This window comes from Gymnoscopelus braueri (assembly GCF_963280865.1).
Source record: "Gymnoscopelus braueri genome assembly, chromosome: 13".
NCBI lineage: Eukaryota > Metazoa > Chordata > Actinopteri > Myctophiformes > Myctophidae > Gymnoscopelus > Gymnoscopelus braueri.
Window position 1 is genome coordinate 25064080 of NC_137615.1, and position 17417 is coordinate 25081496.

The 17417-nt window shown below is 42.4% G+C and overlaps 2 protein-coding genes across 2 annotated transcripts in view; both read right to left on the bottom strand.

The window, feature by feature from the left end:
* Positions 1-13293, bottom strand: part of cacng2a (calcium channel, voltage-dependent, gamma subunit 2a) — a gene marked incomplete at both ends in the record, with an annotated part of 80225 nt that extends 66932 nt beyond the window's left edge. The window contains one exon of the mRNA XM_080447695.1: positions 13068-13293. Coding sequence (XP_080303821.1) covers positions 13068-13293 — 226 coding nt within the window. The remainder of the gene's footprint in view (positions 1-13067) is intronic.
* LOC308099084 (E3 ubiquitin/ISG15 ligase TRIM25-like) overlaps positions 1-17417 on the bottom strand; it is a 228588-nt gene that overhangs the window by 10469 nt on the left and 200702 nt on the right. The gene's annotated exons all lie outside the window — the stretch shown is intronic.

Here is a 17417-nt window from a genome sequence, read left to right on the forward strand (position 1 = left end):
CACACACACACACACACACACTACAGTAGAGTAGGAGGCCAAAAGCTTTATGCTGGATTGGAAATTGCATCATCTTCCTCAGTGGACTTGGCAACACCTTATCCACCGCTACATCAATATGTAGTGACGATAACAGTGGCAAGTTCATTTTGACAAATTCCCTGATTCACTCTGATCTGGAGATTGGAGTGCAAGTTGCATTGTCTTTTTATCTTGGGGAAAATCAGCTGCGTCGTCAGCATATTGCCTGATGCTTTGTCTGAGCATTAGAGTCATAGCACATACCTCCACAGACATGAATAATCGAGTGTCAGCCATTCTTAGACACTGGGTTTACATCATTTCCTGTAGGAAACCTATTAAATCATCATCCTTCAGATTAACCCCAGGACTCACTCTATCAAAATGCTTCAGCTTGACGTAAGACTGATACAACAAACAATGCAGGATAAAAAAAATGTTTACCGTCACATTCATTCAGCATTTAATAAAATAAACTATATTACAAATACCCATTTGACCTGGTAATGTACAGTAGTGTATTCATTTGTAACAATACCACTAATCACAAATATCAATAGAACCAAAATGATATCAGACATCCACAGTTTTTAGATTGACCTTGTTCTCATTCTGGTCTCGTTTCTGGACCAAAGCACATTTCAGTGGTCTCGTTTGACAGATACAGTCTCATTACAAATGTTTGCTTTCCCAACAACACCATTTGCCGTGACAGTATTGTGCCAATACTGTGCCAGCATTGCCGACTGCAGTAAATACTCACTCTGGAGTGCAGTAAACATGGCCATCTGAACAGCATCACAGTGACAGGCAGCCCTGACGTCTCCAGAGATAGACAGGCTGCAGTTTGGCCCCTCTAGGTCCCTGACCCGTATCCACATGGCCACCCAAGGACGTGTTCTCACCCTGTGGGCCGCGGCCCACTGGTAGGCCGTGAGGATATTGCTAAGGATATTGCTTATAGGATAAAACTAAGTGGGCCCCAAATAACTGGCAGAAAACTAAGATAATGTAAAAAATATATATGTAAAATGTATGCACTGCATTTCTTTTAAACCTTGAAACATTTGTCTTCATTGTGATACAGATGAATGGGGACTTAAAGTATACTACGCAATGAGTCATCGAGATTGAATGATGATGTCACAAGAGCCATCGGGTTTGTTGGTTTGGTTATGTTGTCATAGTGACGTGGTCGTGATTTGTTTATCGTGGCCGTGATTTGTTTATGGCTGAGTCAGACTGGCCGGCCCGCCCTCCCATTAGCCAATTTTAATATGGGATTACATTAGTTCCGTTGATCCAAGTCGCAACACAATCGATGAATTGATCATTCAAATAAACATGCTCTGAAAATGCATGCGGCCCACCCATCTGACCACTTAAAACCACTGTTAAGTGGTCAGATGGGTGGGCCACAAGTTATGCCGGTAGGTCCTTTTGGTGTTTGGTGTTTGTTCACAACTTAAGTAGGGCTGCAACTATCAATTCTATTTTCAAATAACTTTTTTGATTAATCGAATAATCGAGAAGCTGTTTTTTTTTATTATTTTTTTATAACAAATCGATTAAGCACTTAAGCTCTATTTTATACTGTGTTGCACAACGGTGTCATGCTAAAATAGTTAAAATAGCAGATCTACAACAAGCTCATGTGTCAATGTCTTGAGCGTGTGGATCTGCTATTTTAACTATCTTTTAAAGTTTTTGAATTTGTTGAAACTTTTTGCCTATAATGATAAGTATTGATTATCTCGTTAGATCATCAACAATTTAATATAGTTTCATAATCGATTAAATTAATTAGTTTGATTAAATGTTGCATCCCTAAACCTACATTGTACACACAGTTTCATTGCTTGTACAGGACAGGACAGTATGTTTCTATTTCGTCCTCACTCACCCCATTTACTGACTAAATGACTGCATTGCTGTGCTATAAGCCAAACCAGTGGATTTTAATTGTTCCATTCCATTTTGTCTTGAAGAGGGATCTTAGTAACAGGCCTGTGAAGTTTAGCCAACATTGAGTCAATAATTCAAGTTTGGTAACATTTTAATGACTATGGAAAACATTTCAACATATGATCTATATTTATGTCGATATGTGGCTGTCTAAGTTGTAAATAGACAATGACATGTAGTGATGCTGGTATGGTCGTTTAAAATGTGGAATATGAGATTCTTGGAAAATATACGGTGTACTTACTGCCAACTGTTTTGATATGCAAGGCGAGGAGCTGGATGAGCAAGATGAGATGTGATGTTTTCGGTGGATATTAGGTAAAGGGAGATAAAAGGCACAGGTGAGGAGGAAACTCAGCTCAAATCTGTCACTTATTCTGTCTGCACTACAGTTGAAGCTCATCTTGTAAGTGATAGAAGAAGAAAAAATCAATCCCTTTAAAACCTGTGTCTCAAATTACAGCGCTGACTGGTCTGCTTGCGTTGTTGCACGGACAACAAATCGATCACACTGTATTTGAGACGGGAATGAATCCTGATATCTAAACATAACATACTGGTCTGGATGCACTTTAAACACAGGTACGTGCCTAACTTGTTTTCTGCCATCTGGCCTGGATCACCTTGATCGTCCCAGATTGTCTGTACATTATGCTGCCTCTCTCCCTCCCCCTTGCCCTCTGTACCTGCCCTGTACTTGCTCCTCCATCTGTCATACTCAACGTCTGCCCTGCTGGTGTTGCTTATAGACCCGTCGCACTGTCCTCCGCTGTGCCTGGGGCTCTAGCCCCAGCCCCACGCTTATAAGTATCGGACAGTTCAGGCCAGACACGGCCTGGGATGGCTGTTTGGTTTGGCTTGCCCTGCCTTCTGGACCAAGGGGCGGACCTGTCAGCACCTCTCCCACTAGGTGCTAAGAGGTCTTTGCAGAGGTGGGAACATCTTTGTCCGTTACAGGCCTGCTGGGCAACAGACCTAATTCACACAACCTGCACAAGAATCAGGACTTTGGTCTGGGATGCAGGTGGAGCTATAAGGTGGGCGGGCGCACAGGCAAGGATGCTTTCTATGGCACAGCTGGGTAAGGGAGCAGACAGACTCCTAACTAGCCCCCCCCCCACCCCCCCCCCACACACACACACACACACACACACACACACACACACACACACACACACACACACACACACACACACACACACACACACACAGTCACACACAGTCACACACACACACTCTCACTGAGATGATGCAGTATGTTTGGGCTGCATTCTGACACAAAGCAAATACGGTGTAATAGATTGCAAATGAACTGCGCCATGGACACCACCAATTAATCAAAAGGCAGATTGCCGTACTTTCTCCTTGCTATTGCAGAAAAAGGAGTGAATCGCACCTCCTTAAAATGAATGGATTGTATCTGCAGTTAATTATCATTTACTACGGGGTCTCTTTGGGATGTTTCCACAGCTTAAGGATATGGCCGGTGAAGTGGAACGGAGAAAAGCACTGCTGTGATGGAATCAGAGATTGGCTTGGTGGTAATTACACTTTCATTGTAAGAGGATCAATTCTATGTAATCAGAGTGCAATCTCACTGAAAATCGAGTGGTTATTCAGGCCACTTTAACATGGAAACTTTACATTTGTAAGGGACCACACTTGGTTGATAAACAGTTATACTCTGCCATTGTGAGCTTGCAGATCAGCTATTTTTGGTGAGTGACACTGTCGTATGATGGAGCAGGAATTAATCATAACTAAAAGCAAACAAATAAAAGAGGATAATGAGCTAAACCAGTTTGAACTGGGCCAATAACTTACATTTGAACTGTTTGTTTGCATCGCTTGGGACCACATTTTGCTTGATAAATGGTATACCGTAGGTAAGAGCAAACACTAAAAGAAAGTTGAAACTGGTTGCATTGATTGGTCCACCAACATACTGTGTGCAGTATGTACATTTAAACTCATGTTGCTATGCATTGCTGCCTTTAGTACACTTATTCACATCTAAAATTGTCTCTGGGCAATTGTCACCAACAGGACAGAAATTCACTCTGTTTTGACGGGGCTCATGGAAGCCAGACATTGGCGTGTACTGCTGAGGTCAAGTGGCCTGCATTTGGCTCCATGTGGTCCAGTCTCTCTGTGGCTCACTCCATTCAATCGTATCACACAGAATGTGTATGTGTTGTATTGATTTGTTCTCTGGTCATGTAGGATAAAGATAGACACCCCTCCCCCCCAACAGTACTGCCTGCGGTTAAAAATAACGTGTGTAAATCAAGGCTAGTGCTACAAACACACACACACGCAGACGTGTGCGTGTGCGCACGCACGCACGCACACGCGCACACACGCGCACGCACACACACACACACACACACACACACACACACACACACACACACACACACACACACACACACACACACACACACACACACACACACACACACACACACACACACACACACACAAACACAAACATGCATGTGCACGTGTGAGCTGCAATGATGATTAAGTGTCAGAGGTCGTTGGGGATAATTATTACACGGTGACTTAGAGATGCTGTCCTCTCTCTGACACTTGTCTTATCGTTGACACATTTTTTCTTTTACTTCTTAATTTACGGCCGGGTCCTCTCTCTCTCACTCTCTGGATCAGGGCTACAGTAACGTCTGCACGCAGAACGGGGTGGCAGCGTTTATGGGAGAGCGCCACCAAAGTTTACAACACGTCTCCCCATCAATCAAAGCCATCAGAGCCATTAATCATACAGTAAACCAATTACCATGCCATCGCCCCCTCCTCTGTCCAATACACATCACAGTCACGCTGAGCAGAGCCACAGCAGGAACACTGCATGCTGCTTCATATAGTACAGCTAACCAAAGACACGTTTATACTCCACCGTGCAATGCTGCCTGTCCCACTCCCATGCTGAGAATAACAGATCTACACAAACTCCTAACTTAATTGCTTTGTTCCACTGTCTGCCTGTATGTGATATCAGTCCAACTTGTCATATAGAATCTATTATCCTAACTTGTAACTTGAACATAACCCTGCATGTAACATAACTGTGAAGCACTAATGATATTGTTAAACAATTTAACCACTTTCAACCTGGCATCCATCCCTATTTTGGGCATGCCATTGTATAGTTTTTCAAAAGGTTCAAAACATTTGGAAAGATATTGAAAATAGCACCAATACAAGCTCACATTGCGACGCATTGTGAACTTGTAGATCGGCAATGTTGGCTATTCGTCGTATAGTAAATAGAGCTCAATTGGTTAACATGTCACAGAAACGTGTGTGTGTGCCCGTGTGGGGAGTCTCAGCTTTTGTCGCATGTAAGGTGGGGGTTGCTCCAAGGACAAAAGGTTTTGAAACCACTGCCCGGCCTAAATGAAACCTGCTTATCTAAAACAAATCATGAGACATCAGGGTGCTTGAGTGTCACATAGAGTTCCAGTAGTCACCCCCACGCAGACTGGGGCCTGTCACAGGAGGGTGTTGAACGATGAGGAGTAGGGTGTTTCTCCACACACGCTACGTCCTCCTGGTAGGGGCTCCCCACACTGGCAGGTGAGGCAGGGGCAGCAATGACTATACTACACAGAAATGTGTGGGGAATTCGGGAATTGGCATAACAAATAAATTGCGGCGTAAAAATAGGGGGAGGGGGGTAATTGGCAACTCTATATTTAGAGGGGAAAAACAAAGAAGAAAAAATTATAATGAGTCAATAAAGCAGTTAGAGCATAGATTATGTTGGTATAACATTATGGATTGAGGTTTCCCCTTGAGCTTCCCAACAGGAAGTGCATTTTATATACCCGAGGCTGCACTGTACCGTCAACAACCCCTCTACGCTGATACAATTAAAAACCACCAGTCAGTTGATGTTCATCTCTGTAACAGCACAATTACAGTACAGTAAATGACAATTTGAACAGTAGCACAATGGTGTTCTCAGACTCGACTCGTACAGCCTAATCCAGTAAAGACTGGCCTGTAATTTGGCCTTAGTGGGCAATAGAGAGGGCAAGGTGGAGACCAATAAAACACTCATGGACAGCTGTGACTGTCTGCAGTCTCAGCGGAGCTCCAATGAAAGGCAGGTTGGGCCAAAATGAATTCCATCCATCGCTGACTGCTGGGGAAGGTGACAGCGCGATGCGATGCAGACCGGTCACCTTACGGGGTAAGAAGTGGTCCAGAGATGGTGACGTGATACGATCCAGGGTTTTCAACACCAAAACAGTTCAGGGTCTATTTCAACAAGTGGAAGTGAGCAGCCAGAATACAGTGCTTTCCACGCATGCTGGACTGAAGTTCTGTTCAATAGACTGTGTAGTGATGATCGCTACAACTGTCTGCCTGTAATCCAGCCTATGCAGCTGTGTGTGCTGTGGATTGGTGTCATAATACAGTGTAATGCCCCTTTAGGGTCAGGACATTAGCCTGGGTGGGCGCACTCCAGCCCGCGTAATCGTTATCTGATTGCACTATGAGACTAATCCTGTTCAACTCTGCTGCAGGGGCACGGCTCTGGACGCTGATCTTCTCCACATGTAGGCCTGTACAGTGAAATCATGTGTGTAACCACTTATAAGCTCTATTTCCAAAAGTTTTCAAATTGTTTGAATTATGATAATTATTGTCTCGCCCCCTAGGGACCGAATCGAATCGTCTTTCATGTCTGTGTTCCAGGTTAAGGTTTTTAACCAATCACGTTGCTTATATTAGGTCATGTGAGGGCATGGCCTTAGCTTACAAAGTGTACCGCTCCGCCCATGTCCGATGTGTCACCAAATTACGTGGCTACGTCACAGTCATGTTGATTGTATGGACTTCAGCTCCAGATCAAGACAAAGTGAAGTGTGAAGTGATAACAAAGAAAATGTGCCAAACGTTTTTATTATGAACAGTCTTATTGTTTCCAGTGTAATGGCATATTCCTGAGAAGGTGGCACTATAAAGACAACTGTTGAATGCAAGTAGCGTTACCAACCGCGCAGTAAAATACGCAATCGTAATCGTTTATTTGAGAAATTAACAGCAATTTCGCTGTCCCTGTCCCCCTCTCATTGCTTGCTGTGTGACTGTGTGAGCCACGTTCTCAGACTATGTTAGAGTCTGGTGTCTGAAAATGCGCTCAGCTCATTGCACTCACTCAGCTCATTTACTCATGACACGAGCAATGAAGAGAAGCACTTTCAGTGTTGCTAAGATACGCTCTGCTGCCCCATAGACCGTAGGGTGCTGCCCCCCCACACCCCGCCTTCATTCAAACCACAACAACCAAGCATGGATTAACAATGCGAGAGGCTTAGAACAGAAGTTGAATGTCTAAAGGAAAAACAAAAGAGACGTCAAAAGAATATAATAGAACTGAGTGGAGGAAAAACAAGGGTGGCTAGAAAGTGTGACAGAAGATTATGTACAAAAAGAAACGGCACCGACAGCCGACAAACTCTTTCAGTTAGCCACGGTAGAATCCATGATGTAAACAACATGCATCAGGTGAAATCCAAAAGAAAAGTGAGAAGCAGCATAGAAGCCAGGGAGCACTGACACAGTTCCTTGTTCGCCAAGCGACCCCAGAGGCTAACATGTATGTGAAATAAGTATGTTGATTGTGTTTTTAAAACCTAACTCTGGTTATTGTTACTTAGGCTAGTATGCAAATATGACTAGTTATTAAACTACCGGGTAACCAGAATAGTGGGCACATGAGAAGACTGTATGTTTGGAAAATTAGAAATAAATGATTTGAACATGCTTGTAGAACATTTAATATTTAAGGCCTAATTTCAACAATTGCTATAAAACCTGTGGATGTCATTATGGCATAAACAATAAGTTGAAGGGTATATTTTGCAGGTTCAAATCATGTATACTTAATATTATTTCATAAAGTTTTTCAAAGCATTACTTTCATTTCACTTTAATTTCCTTGTGATTATGGTATGAATAGGACTCGTTACAACCATGTTACAGTGAGTGTAATGCAGTAGCCTAATGCAGGTGTAAGACCTGTTGTCTGTATTGTGTGTTATAGATATAACTTTGCCAAAATGCATAGTTTTCTATGCATTTCGGGGGTTTTGACAGAATAGGTGTCAATTATTTAAATTTCTGGGAGTTGGCAACCATAAATGCAAGTGATTTACTGTGAAATACAAGTAGTATTTAGACATTTTCAACATGCCCAAAATAGGGACACCAGGTTTAAAGTGATAATCTCTGAGAATGAGTAATGGTAACATTTGTATATTTTCAGTTAGTAAATTGATTTTGTTTTATTCATTATGTTGTTTACTGTGTGTCTCTCTATCACATGCTCTGCATTTAGAAAAGCAAATGAATATTGTGAATGTATGTGAAAGCAAGCACATCCCACGTGTGTGTGAACACACATGCATGAATACACACAATGTGTATAAATATACTGTATGTACTGTATAGTATGTGATTACTCCTACATGTGTTTGCGAATGCATGGATGCCATGCACACCACAATGGTACGCCCACGTGCTTATACATAAAGTCATGAGGCATATCATGGTGTATAATATTCCCATGGTGACTGTCAGAAACTGAGGGAGGCCATACCATTGTGGTAGCCATTTTAGATGTCAAACCACCACCATGCATCTGTTATGAGTTCTCCTCTTGGGTATTGAGCAACGGTGGACTTAGGTTGAACAGTGGAGCTTCTGCAATAGTTATATATCGGTATGTAAAATCTGATTTGTAGATGTAGATTGTCCTACAACTGCGAAATCACACCATCTCCTGCCAGTAGTGAAGAGGCAGAGACGTTAGAGCACACTGGCAGAAAGAAGCTAGTAGTGAGAAAAGCTGATTTATACTTAGTCGTGTGCGGGTGTCGCACACCAAAAATGGCCGATCAACAAGCTCACCACACGCCGCATTGCGAAGCGTTGTGAGCTTGTAGATCGGCTAATGTCGGTGCGTAATAACCGCACACACCTAAGTATAACTCAATACCTAAAACAAGGCAACAAGCCGTCGTCGGTTTCTCAATCTCCACACTGCTTTTATATGACAAAGTTTTATCATAATCTTACAGGGTCTTACCGAGGAGAGAAGAATAACACATGTTCTCCATCTATTATTAATCACTGTTCATGCCTTCAGATGAAACACTGAGGTGAATTATGTATCTTAGTAGATATTTTGTGTCAAATAATTGCCCAATAAGAAATATTAAACAAAAGGACTGTTTTGTCAGTATTCTCCAATTCTCTATTACAGGGGTTCTCAAAGTGGGGTCCAGCTAAATGTGTTAATATACTGTAGTATCAAAATCAGTTGAACCACTTTAATCCTATTTTATACTGCGGCTATTCAAAAATTGCAGATCTGTATGCTCACCAGCTCGAGCTTGCAGAAACATTTTTGAATAATCTTTTTAAACACAAATCTTCTCGCAACCTGACACAAAATCTTTTCAGATGGGTCCAAATACATATCAATTTGTGGGTCCTTGATATGAAAATGGTTGAGAATCACTGCTCTATTATACCTCGGCCGCCCCCTCTCTCTTTCTATCATACTATAGCCATTTTGGAGCCAGAGGGCGGCACTGTAATGAAGATGAATGCCACAGATTAGCAGTGAGTGCAGCATGTTACACCTGGCTGCGAGCTCGGGGAGCCACGGTGGCGGCTGCTCTCACTAACGTCCCAGACAGGACAGCAGAGAGGCGGCCTCCAGGGCCCCATACATCAGCAACACACATGTTTACCCAAAGTGCACCGTCGTTCATGCCTCGCCAGTCCAAAGCACCTGGTGAAACACCTTGCCCATTCTAACAGCTTTATTGAAAACAAAGTACGCTCACTGGACATACAATTGAAATGTTGAAAAACGTTTCACCATTCATCTAAGAGGCTTCGTTGATTCCAGTGTTCTTTGTTTTTAAGAAAGCTTTTAGATATCTTACTACCTGGATGACTAATAGGACTATACAGTAGACTTCCTCATTCCACTGTCTGCGCTACAAAGTTCACCATCATATGGGTTGCCAATTAACTGGTACAATATGTGTACAGGTATACACTGGCTTCCAATATACGCGTACATAAATCTAGTGTTTTATTGGAGCACTTCAAGCCTTGGGACATACTGTACAATCTGTCCCTGGAGAACGTTTGACTGAAGCTGTATAATGTATCCTAAACTGGGCCAATGGACCTTTTATAAGTCATTATATAGCACTTTCTGGGGTCTGTCAAAGAACTGACTGGAGAACAGTATTGACCTGTCTTTAGTTAGAGGAAATATGTGCAAAAAAAAAAGCAAAAAAAAAAGAAGAAGAAAAAAAGCATGCAGTTCCACTGAACTGAAGAAAAACACATGATGCATCACTATGAATATTACATTGATGTTCCGAAGGCAGCTGTGAGATTTGACAAATTAATCCCATGCTTATGTAGCTGTGAATTTTATAGCATTTATAACACATGCTAGAGGTACTGTAAAGACAAGTGCAAATCTATTATTATAATCTGCTAGTTTTGTGTGAGGGATTGTTCTGCCATATGTACTTTACTTTGATGCTGTACTTGAGGTTGGATGGACCATATAGATACAAGATACATGTCCTTATTAGGTAGACATCTTATTAGTCATACAATGTAAGAACTTGGTAAGCTTTTAAACTTCCTGCATTGACATTGAGGCATTATTACCTTTCCCTACCTAACAAAAGTGTTGACATCAGTATTTTGTGATCTAGTGACAATGAGGCTTAAAGAATAAGCTGGTCTGACTCTCTCTCTCTCTCTCTCTCTCTCTCTCTCTCTCTCTCTCTCTCTCTCTCTCTCTCTCTCTCTCTCTCTCTCTCTCTCTCTCTCTCTCTCTCTCTCGCACACGCACACACACAGGGTGGTGAGGAACATAGTGTGGGAATCCCCCTTTCACTTTATCACAGGTTCTCCTCTGGGTGCTGACTGCATGAACAGAAACCCTCGCCCACCCGTGTCCACTTCAAAAGTGTGTGTGTGTGGGCCTTCACTGCCAGGGTTACAGCAAATCACAGTTTGTGTTTTCATTTGCGTTAAGGATAGAGGGAGTGCTTCAACCATTTGCAGCCTTGCTAGCTGCCTGATTACCAATAACCCCTCAGTTAAGGAGAGCCAGGGGAAAGACAAATGTGAGTCATTCCGGCACTTTGTATTAATTGAGCTATACTGTATGCTGTGGCCTAATTAACATCTGAATTGTTAAACACAATATCACTCCGTACTGTAGTTTCATGGATCCAAAGGAAGAAGAGGCCTGTTATTCAGTCTATTCAGATGAAACACTGTGGCACTTGGATTGACAATTCACCAGAGTATGAGGTTTTCAGTAGTAATCTATTCACATACTATATACTGTATATTGTACACTAGTGAAATGGAGCACATTCTACCTTCTTAACAAATGCAATGTGAAATAACCAGTAATTGTGTCAGTAATGACACAATGCCATTCAATAGGAAGAACTCCATTGCATGTGTCATGTGTCATTTAAAAGACATTACAACGTCGATGAACAATCTATCGTTATATAAAAGTCAAGACTTTACATTATTTGTCTCATACTTGCCAGGTAAGCTGCTCCCAATGCTATTCATTTCAGGGGGGCAGATGGACAATGCCTCTCTTCTCTGTTCCTCTAACCTTGAAGAGTTTAGACCTGGAGGGCTGACAGGGGAACCTTGAGCAAACCTTTAGCAGCTGCTCTCTCTACCCATGGTCACGGTAACCAGTTCAATGCTGGTCAAGACTGACAAATGACCTATGGACCACACGTCCAGGACAGAGACAACTAGGAGAAGTTTCAAAGACCACACATCGCCAAACTTGTCATGAGAACTCATACAGGGCATTCTTACTGTTACTGATGCTGTCAATGCATTTTAATGCAGCAATTTTTTGCCGTCTCTTGAGACGTCGTCTCAAACATCTTACATGTTAAGCGCTTAACTGGAGGCCCCAAGCCAGCTCCGAGTCTGACACCATGACCTCTCAGAACCTCGTAGCTAGAAGAAGAAGATGGGCATATTTGTAACGCTCCATGACCTCACAAGGTCGACAGTGCCGCACTCCGAGTCAGCACCCAGCGCCTGCACTGGAGCATGTCAGGAAACAAGCCGCCTCTGTTTGACAAGACAGACATGTGAGGTCGTCTTGAACCTGTCCTGCACACAGGAAGTGTGTACTTTGACACCTTTAGAAAACTCTTGAGCACAGCTAGGTCAAAGGTTCCATGACAAGCACTGTAAAGAGCCCCAACAGCCCCCCCCCACCCACCCACCCATCATCACAGTGAGAGAGGGATCAGGCTGGGAATGGCCCAGTAGCAGAAATGTCCACTTCTACCACCGTGGATGTCCTGTCATTACAAAATCAAATTCTGGTCATTAAAAAAAAGAAGGTGCTGGCTGAAACCTTGACCTTTTAAAATATGAAGTAAATGTGAAGAACCATTTTTTCCCCTCTGGCACCATAGCATGGGTATGCAGCAGTTGTGAGCCTGGTGATCTTCTCACACAATTCACTTTGAAATCAAATGTGTATCTACCAAAAGAAGGTAGCCCAGAAAAGGAAGACAACATTGATCAATAATGTTTAGGTGGCACATATCCAAGGAGTTGTGCTCTTGTACACCCGCTCAGGCCTATTAATTGGGCCAGAACATTCAGGGTGCGAAATAAGGGCCTTTCATGCTGCAGTGCTTCTTAATTGTGGAAAAGGCAATGAAGTAAAGTGGTTTTGTGTTTGAATGCAGAAACAATGTTACCACCTGGAGAATTTAAGCCATAGTAATGGGAAGATATGTGACTAGTGCAACGGTTCTCAAACTTTTACATTTCAAGGTCTCCCCTCAACTCACCAAATGGACCCGTTAGGGTTCCATTTGTACACTGTCAGGGTTACAGACTTGTAAGGGTCCATTTAGACCCCCCTAAAGGAACCGAGAGAGCCCCTGGAATCCACTTAGAGAACCACTGGACTAGTGTGTACAACAGAGCATGACACTGCTTACCTTCCAAGCAACATGTTCTCCACAAGCCTGAATGGGTCATCACCTCCTCGTTCTTCTTAGTGGTCTCGTTCTCGTTGGTTGACTTGGACTTGCAAGTACCGCGCGAGTACAGCCAGTAGTCCGTGCCGACCGCAATGGTCATGAGACTGAAGGCTGCGAACGCACCCACTGTGGTCAACAGCATCTGAACTCCGCGGTCAAACAGGCCCATGTTTCCGCATTCCATGAAAGGGGGACCCCCTTTCCTCTTGATATACAGGAAATAAATATTTGAAAATTTACGGGACCAAACCAAATTTAAAAAATGGGATATATTTGATCGAAAGGAGGGGGAAGAAGGAGGATGCAGTAGGAACCTTATGGTTGCGTTTGGGTGAGGACCGACTAAGAGAAATGGGTTTTATTACAGGGTAGTTTGGGGAGGAAGACGCAGTATGTCTCTCCTCCCTGTTGGATTGTTGTGGTTTGCCAAAAGACAGAAATTCAGGTAGGCTATATATTAGGCTAACAGTCTTTAAAAGCACTAGGCCTATGCCTTCAGCTGAAACCTACAGCTGAAAAGACGAAACCTACTTGGATATTTGGTAAGCCTACTCTTGACAGCTGCAGCAAAAAGCCACAAATGTGAATAACAGGCTTCTCAGCTATAAAGGATTAATAATAGTCTATATTAGCCTATAGTGGCAGAATGTATCCTAAAATGGAACTGAGATAACTGAGTCAAGCTTTGTTCTCTAGGCCTGTGAAAAGAGGCAACCTGTTTCTTGACTTTTAAGGTTACAGATAAGCACCATTCTATGGATAGCGCTGAATTAACATGAGCTCAAATGGATGGAGAAAGGGGGGTGGGGGTGATGTTAGAGTAATGGCAAGGCTTATGGTACAACAGTTTTCCCTAGCAAGTCAATATGTCTGTTAAAATTAGTTACAATTACTTTTCTTATTTATAGCCCGCCGTATCACTGCATTTATATGTGCTAATACGATTTAGAAATATAGATATATAAAGCTGTCCTATTATTCTAGTGTTTTGTTAGTCAAGATGGAAAAACAAGGAGAGTAACCGGGAAAGGAAATGAAGGGCAGTGAAATCTATCATATTAGTGCAAAAAGAACAAGTAAATAAACAGAATAATTCAAGTCCCGCCGTCAGGAACGAAAGCAGAGTTCTAGACCTATTATGAAGTAAAATATTGTGTGATATTAATTTCACAAATCAACCTTTACTGACATGACATGAAAAAAATCAATCTCAACGAATAAATAAATAAATCAGGGGGCCAAACAAACCGACAAATCAAGTCGAAATAAAATAAAAAATGAACAGCTAGATTTCCTTTTTCCTAAAATTTTGGTCCCCAGTTTCCATATGTAGCCCTTATTAGCTCTGGGAAGGTTTCCGCCGAAAATGGGGATCTGCTGCGGATAGAATGGGTTCCGTCGACGTTCCGGAGGAGAGAGAGGGGGGCATCCAGTAAGGCAAGCCGACCATTACTCGACATAGAAGTAATGGGAAGAGATGGACGAGGAGGAGACGTGGATGATGCAGCCACCAGAACAACTGATCCTTTTCCGTGAAGCTGCTGCTCCTTGAATATCCAAATTCACGGCGGTAATAATCTCACACCCAGGGAAGAAGTCACAATCGTCCCGCTTGCAGAGCAGCCCTGGCGCCATGAAACAGGGCAATGATTTGATGGAGCACAAATCAGGCAATCGAGGCACAAAAAAAAACAACCCAAAAAAAAACGACAACTGACCCGAATGTTGCAATCCTTTTCCTTTTCTCCTCCTTAGATGTAGGCTACAGTATGACGGTGAAGGAGTGTGTGCTGCTTTAGAAGAAGATTACACAATCATGTAGAAGCAGAGACCGACTGCACGCCACGCCAGACCAACAGCACAGATGATCCACGGAGCGGGTTCAGCTTGTGTTGGTTGTGTGTCACGATGTCAGTGTCAGCTGCGCTATAGCAGAGGCTACGTTCAGTTCAGCGTCTCTTCGCTTATTAAGAGCGGTGTCAGTGTGCAGGGAAGCTATTAAATGTATGAATTCTGCAGTTAGTTAGTTTTCCTTTCACTGACAACAGGCCTGTGTGTGTGTGTGTGTGTGTGTGTGTGTGTGTGTGTGTGTGTGTGTGCTCCGCTAACCAACGCTATGCGCAGCAATGGACGCTCGTATACTGTAGCTGGAGAGATATTAAAGATTTTAATTCCATATCTGGAGTGGAGGGGCGGAAGAAGGGGGGAACTTCTCTCTCTCTCTCTCTCTCTCTCTCTCTCTCTCTCTCTAGAGAGAGAGAGAGAGAGAGAGAGAGAGAGAGAGAGAGAGAGAGAGAGAGAGAGAGATGTAGGCTATATTCACTAAGCATAATGCATTTGGCATTTATATGGAACATTCTCTCGTTTTCTGGCACACTTCCGAGGGCATTCTTATCAATACATTTGGTTTTACTTTACTAAAGGCCACCTCACGCCCCTTTGGGCTCTCTTCCTCTTGGCATTTGATGAAAGTAATAATATGTTTATTCCTTTGAATAACTATTTATTCCACAATGTTCATGGTGACTATGAATGTGGTGCCGTTAATTAATTATTATATTAACTTTCCATCAACACATTAACAACTGGAATAATCAAGTATGGCAGACTTATCAAACAATTATCCCTTACTCAGTTAGTCTTTTTTTTTAATGTTTGATATTCCTGGGTTCAAGCGTAATTATTTATGGACTTGTAGTTTAGGCATATATTAAATACAAATCTGTAATTCAATAGGTCACAATGCACACGGATAGTCTGGAGTCCATATACTCTAGTCTGGACATAATAGGCCTAAGCAGACGCTCATATGCTGCCACTGTGGTCTTGAGTGCGCTTTGCTATTGTAGTGCTGAAAGAACAGCTCCTTTCACGTTTTGCGTGCTGTTAGTGTCATGTCTCCCCCTGGTGTTGAAAGAGTTATATTGCAATTCACAATGGGAAAGAATCAAATCCAGATATCTCACCGTATGAGACCACAAATAAATACATATAGGGGGGAATTGGGTCTAGATGGAATGAATGAAGCCTTTGACCTAGGACAGTTAAAATCCCAATTGTTTAATTCAGTTGTGTAGCTTATTATTGACATAATAGGCGTTTTGTATTAGACATCTTTAATGTGATATTTAGAGATCTTTATCTTAGACAGACACCACAGCCAGGTCAGTGTTTTTAAATTAAACTGATCTCTTCTGTGTGTTTTATCCCCAGTTGCCTGATGTTGCCAAGATAAGCTTCAACACAATAAACTCTATGCCACCACCCCAACTGGACCACTACTGTAGTACAGCCAACCCTCCCTTATTCAATCAGTGCATGTAAACACAGTTTAGAACAATCAGCCATGTCGCAGAGCATGTTCTGTCCAATTGGCAAACATAAACTATGGGGCTTTTTTTTTGCCAGGGATTTAGTGATCTTTCAACAAACCCCAATGAGCAAATACAGATGAATGAATGTCTGGCTGATGGCATGCCAGAGAAATAGGGCAGAGTGAGTCTCAACGTTTTGGTCTGCACTTTCAAAACGTACTATATGCTTTCAATCTGTAAATAAGAAAACTGCTCCTGAACATTGCAGCCCTTGTGAACATCCTGTTTGTAACTGTTGCCCTGGGAAACACCATAAACTATCATAGAAACAGTTGTTTGTTAACTACCAAGCTATATACAATAGCTGACAAAATATAATTAAAAAAAAATATATATATATATATATCATTATTATTATTGTTATTATTTTGCTCCTGGTGTAAACAGCTGACCGAATGTTGAAACAGGTTTTCACCTGTCTCCGAGCAATGATTATAATGTTGAATACGTCTTATACTCTCCTTGAAATCTCAGGTGCTTTTCTCTAGAATACTATTTTACATGCTCTGTTTGTTATAGAGCATGTCGAAAAAACCTGGCCCGTCTTAAATGACCACCTAAGACTTCAAGCTCCCTGCGAGCTGCATGTCCCCAGATCTGTTGAAGTGCATTCGCTCTCTCACTCTTTAAAACAGTGCTCACCTCCTCCTATACCCTTTGCTTACTATAGTAGTAGTTTGCCTCGCTTTGGCTGCTGTCATTTTCAGAAGAGGCCTCACCTCAGATTGTACCATGGAGCTTTAATTGTATGGGAAAATAACCAAGATTCCTCTTTCACATAACCAGCCATGTTCCCCTGGGAAGGAACTTGAGCTTCATCTAAAGACCTCTCTGATTCTTCATTTCTGCCAGGATTTGGGACACCCTTTGCGTTCATTAAACACTTATCCCCGACAGGCAAGGGTGCACAAATCAGGTCCCAGGCCTTGGACCC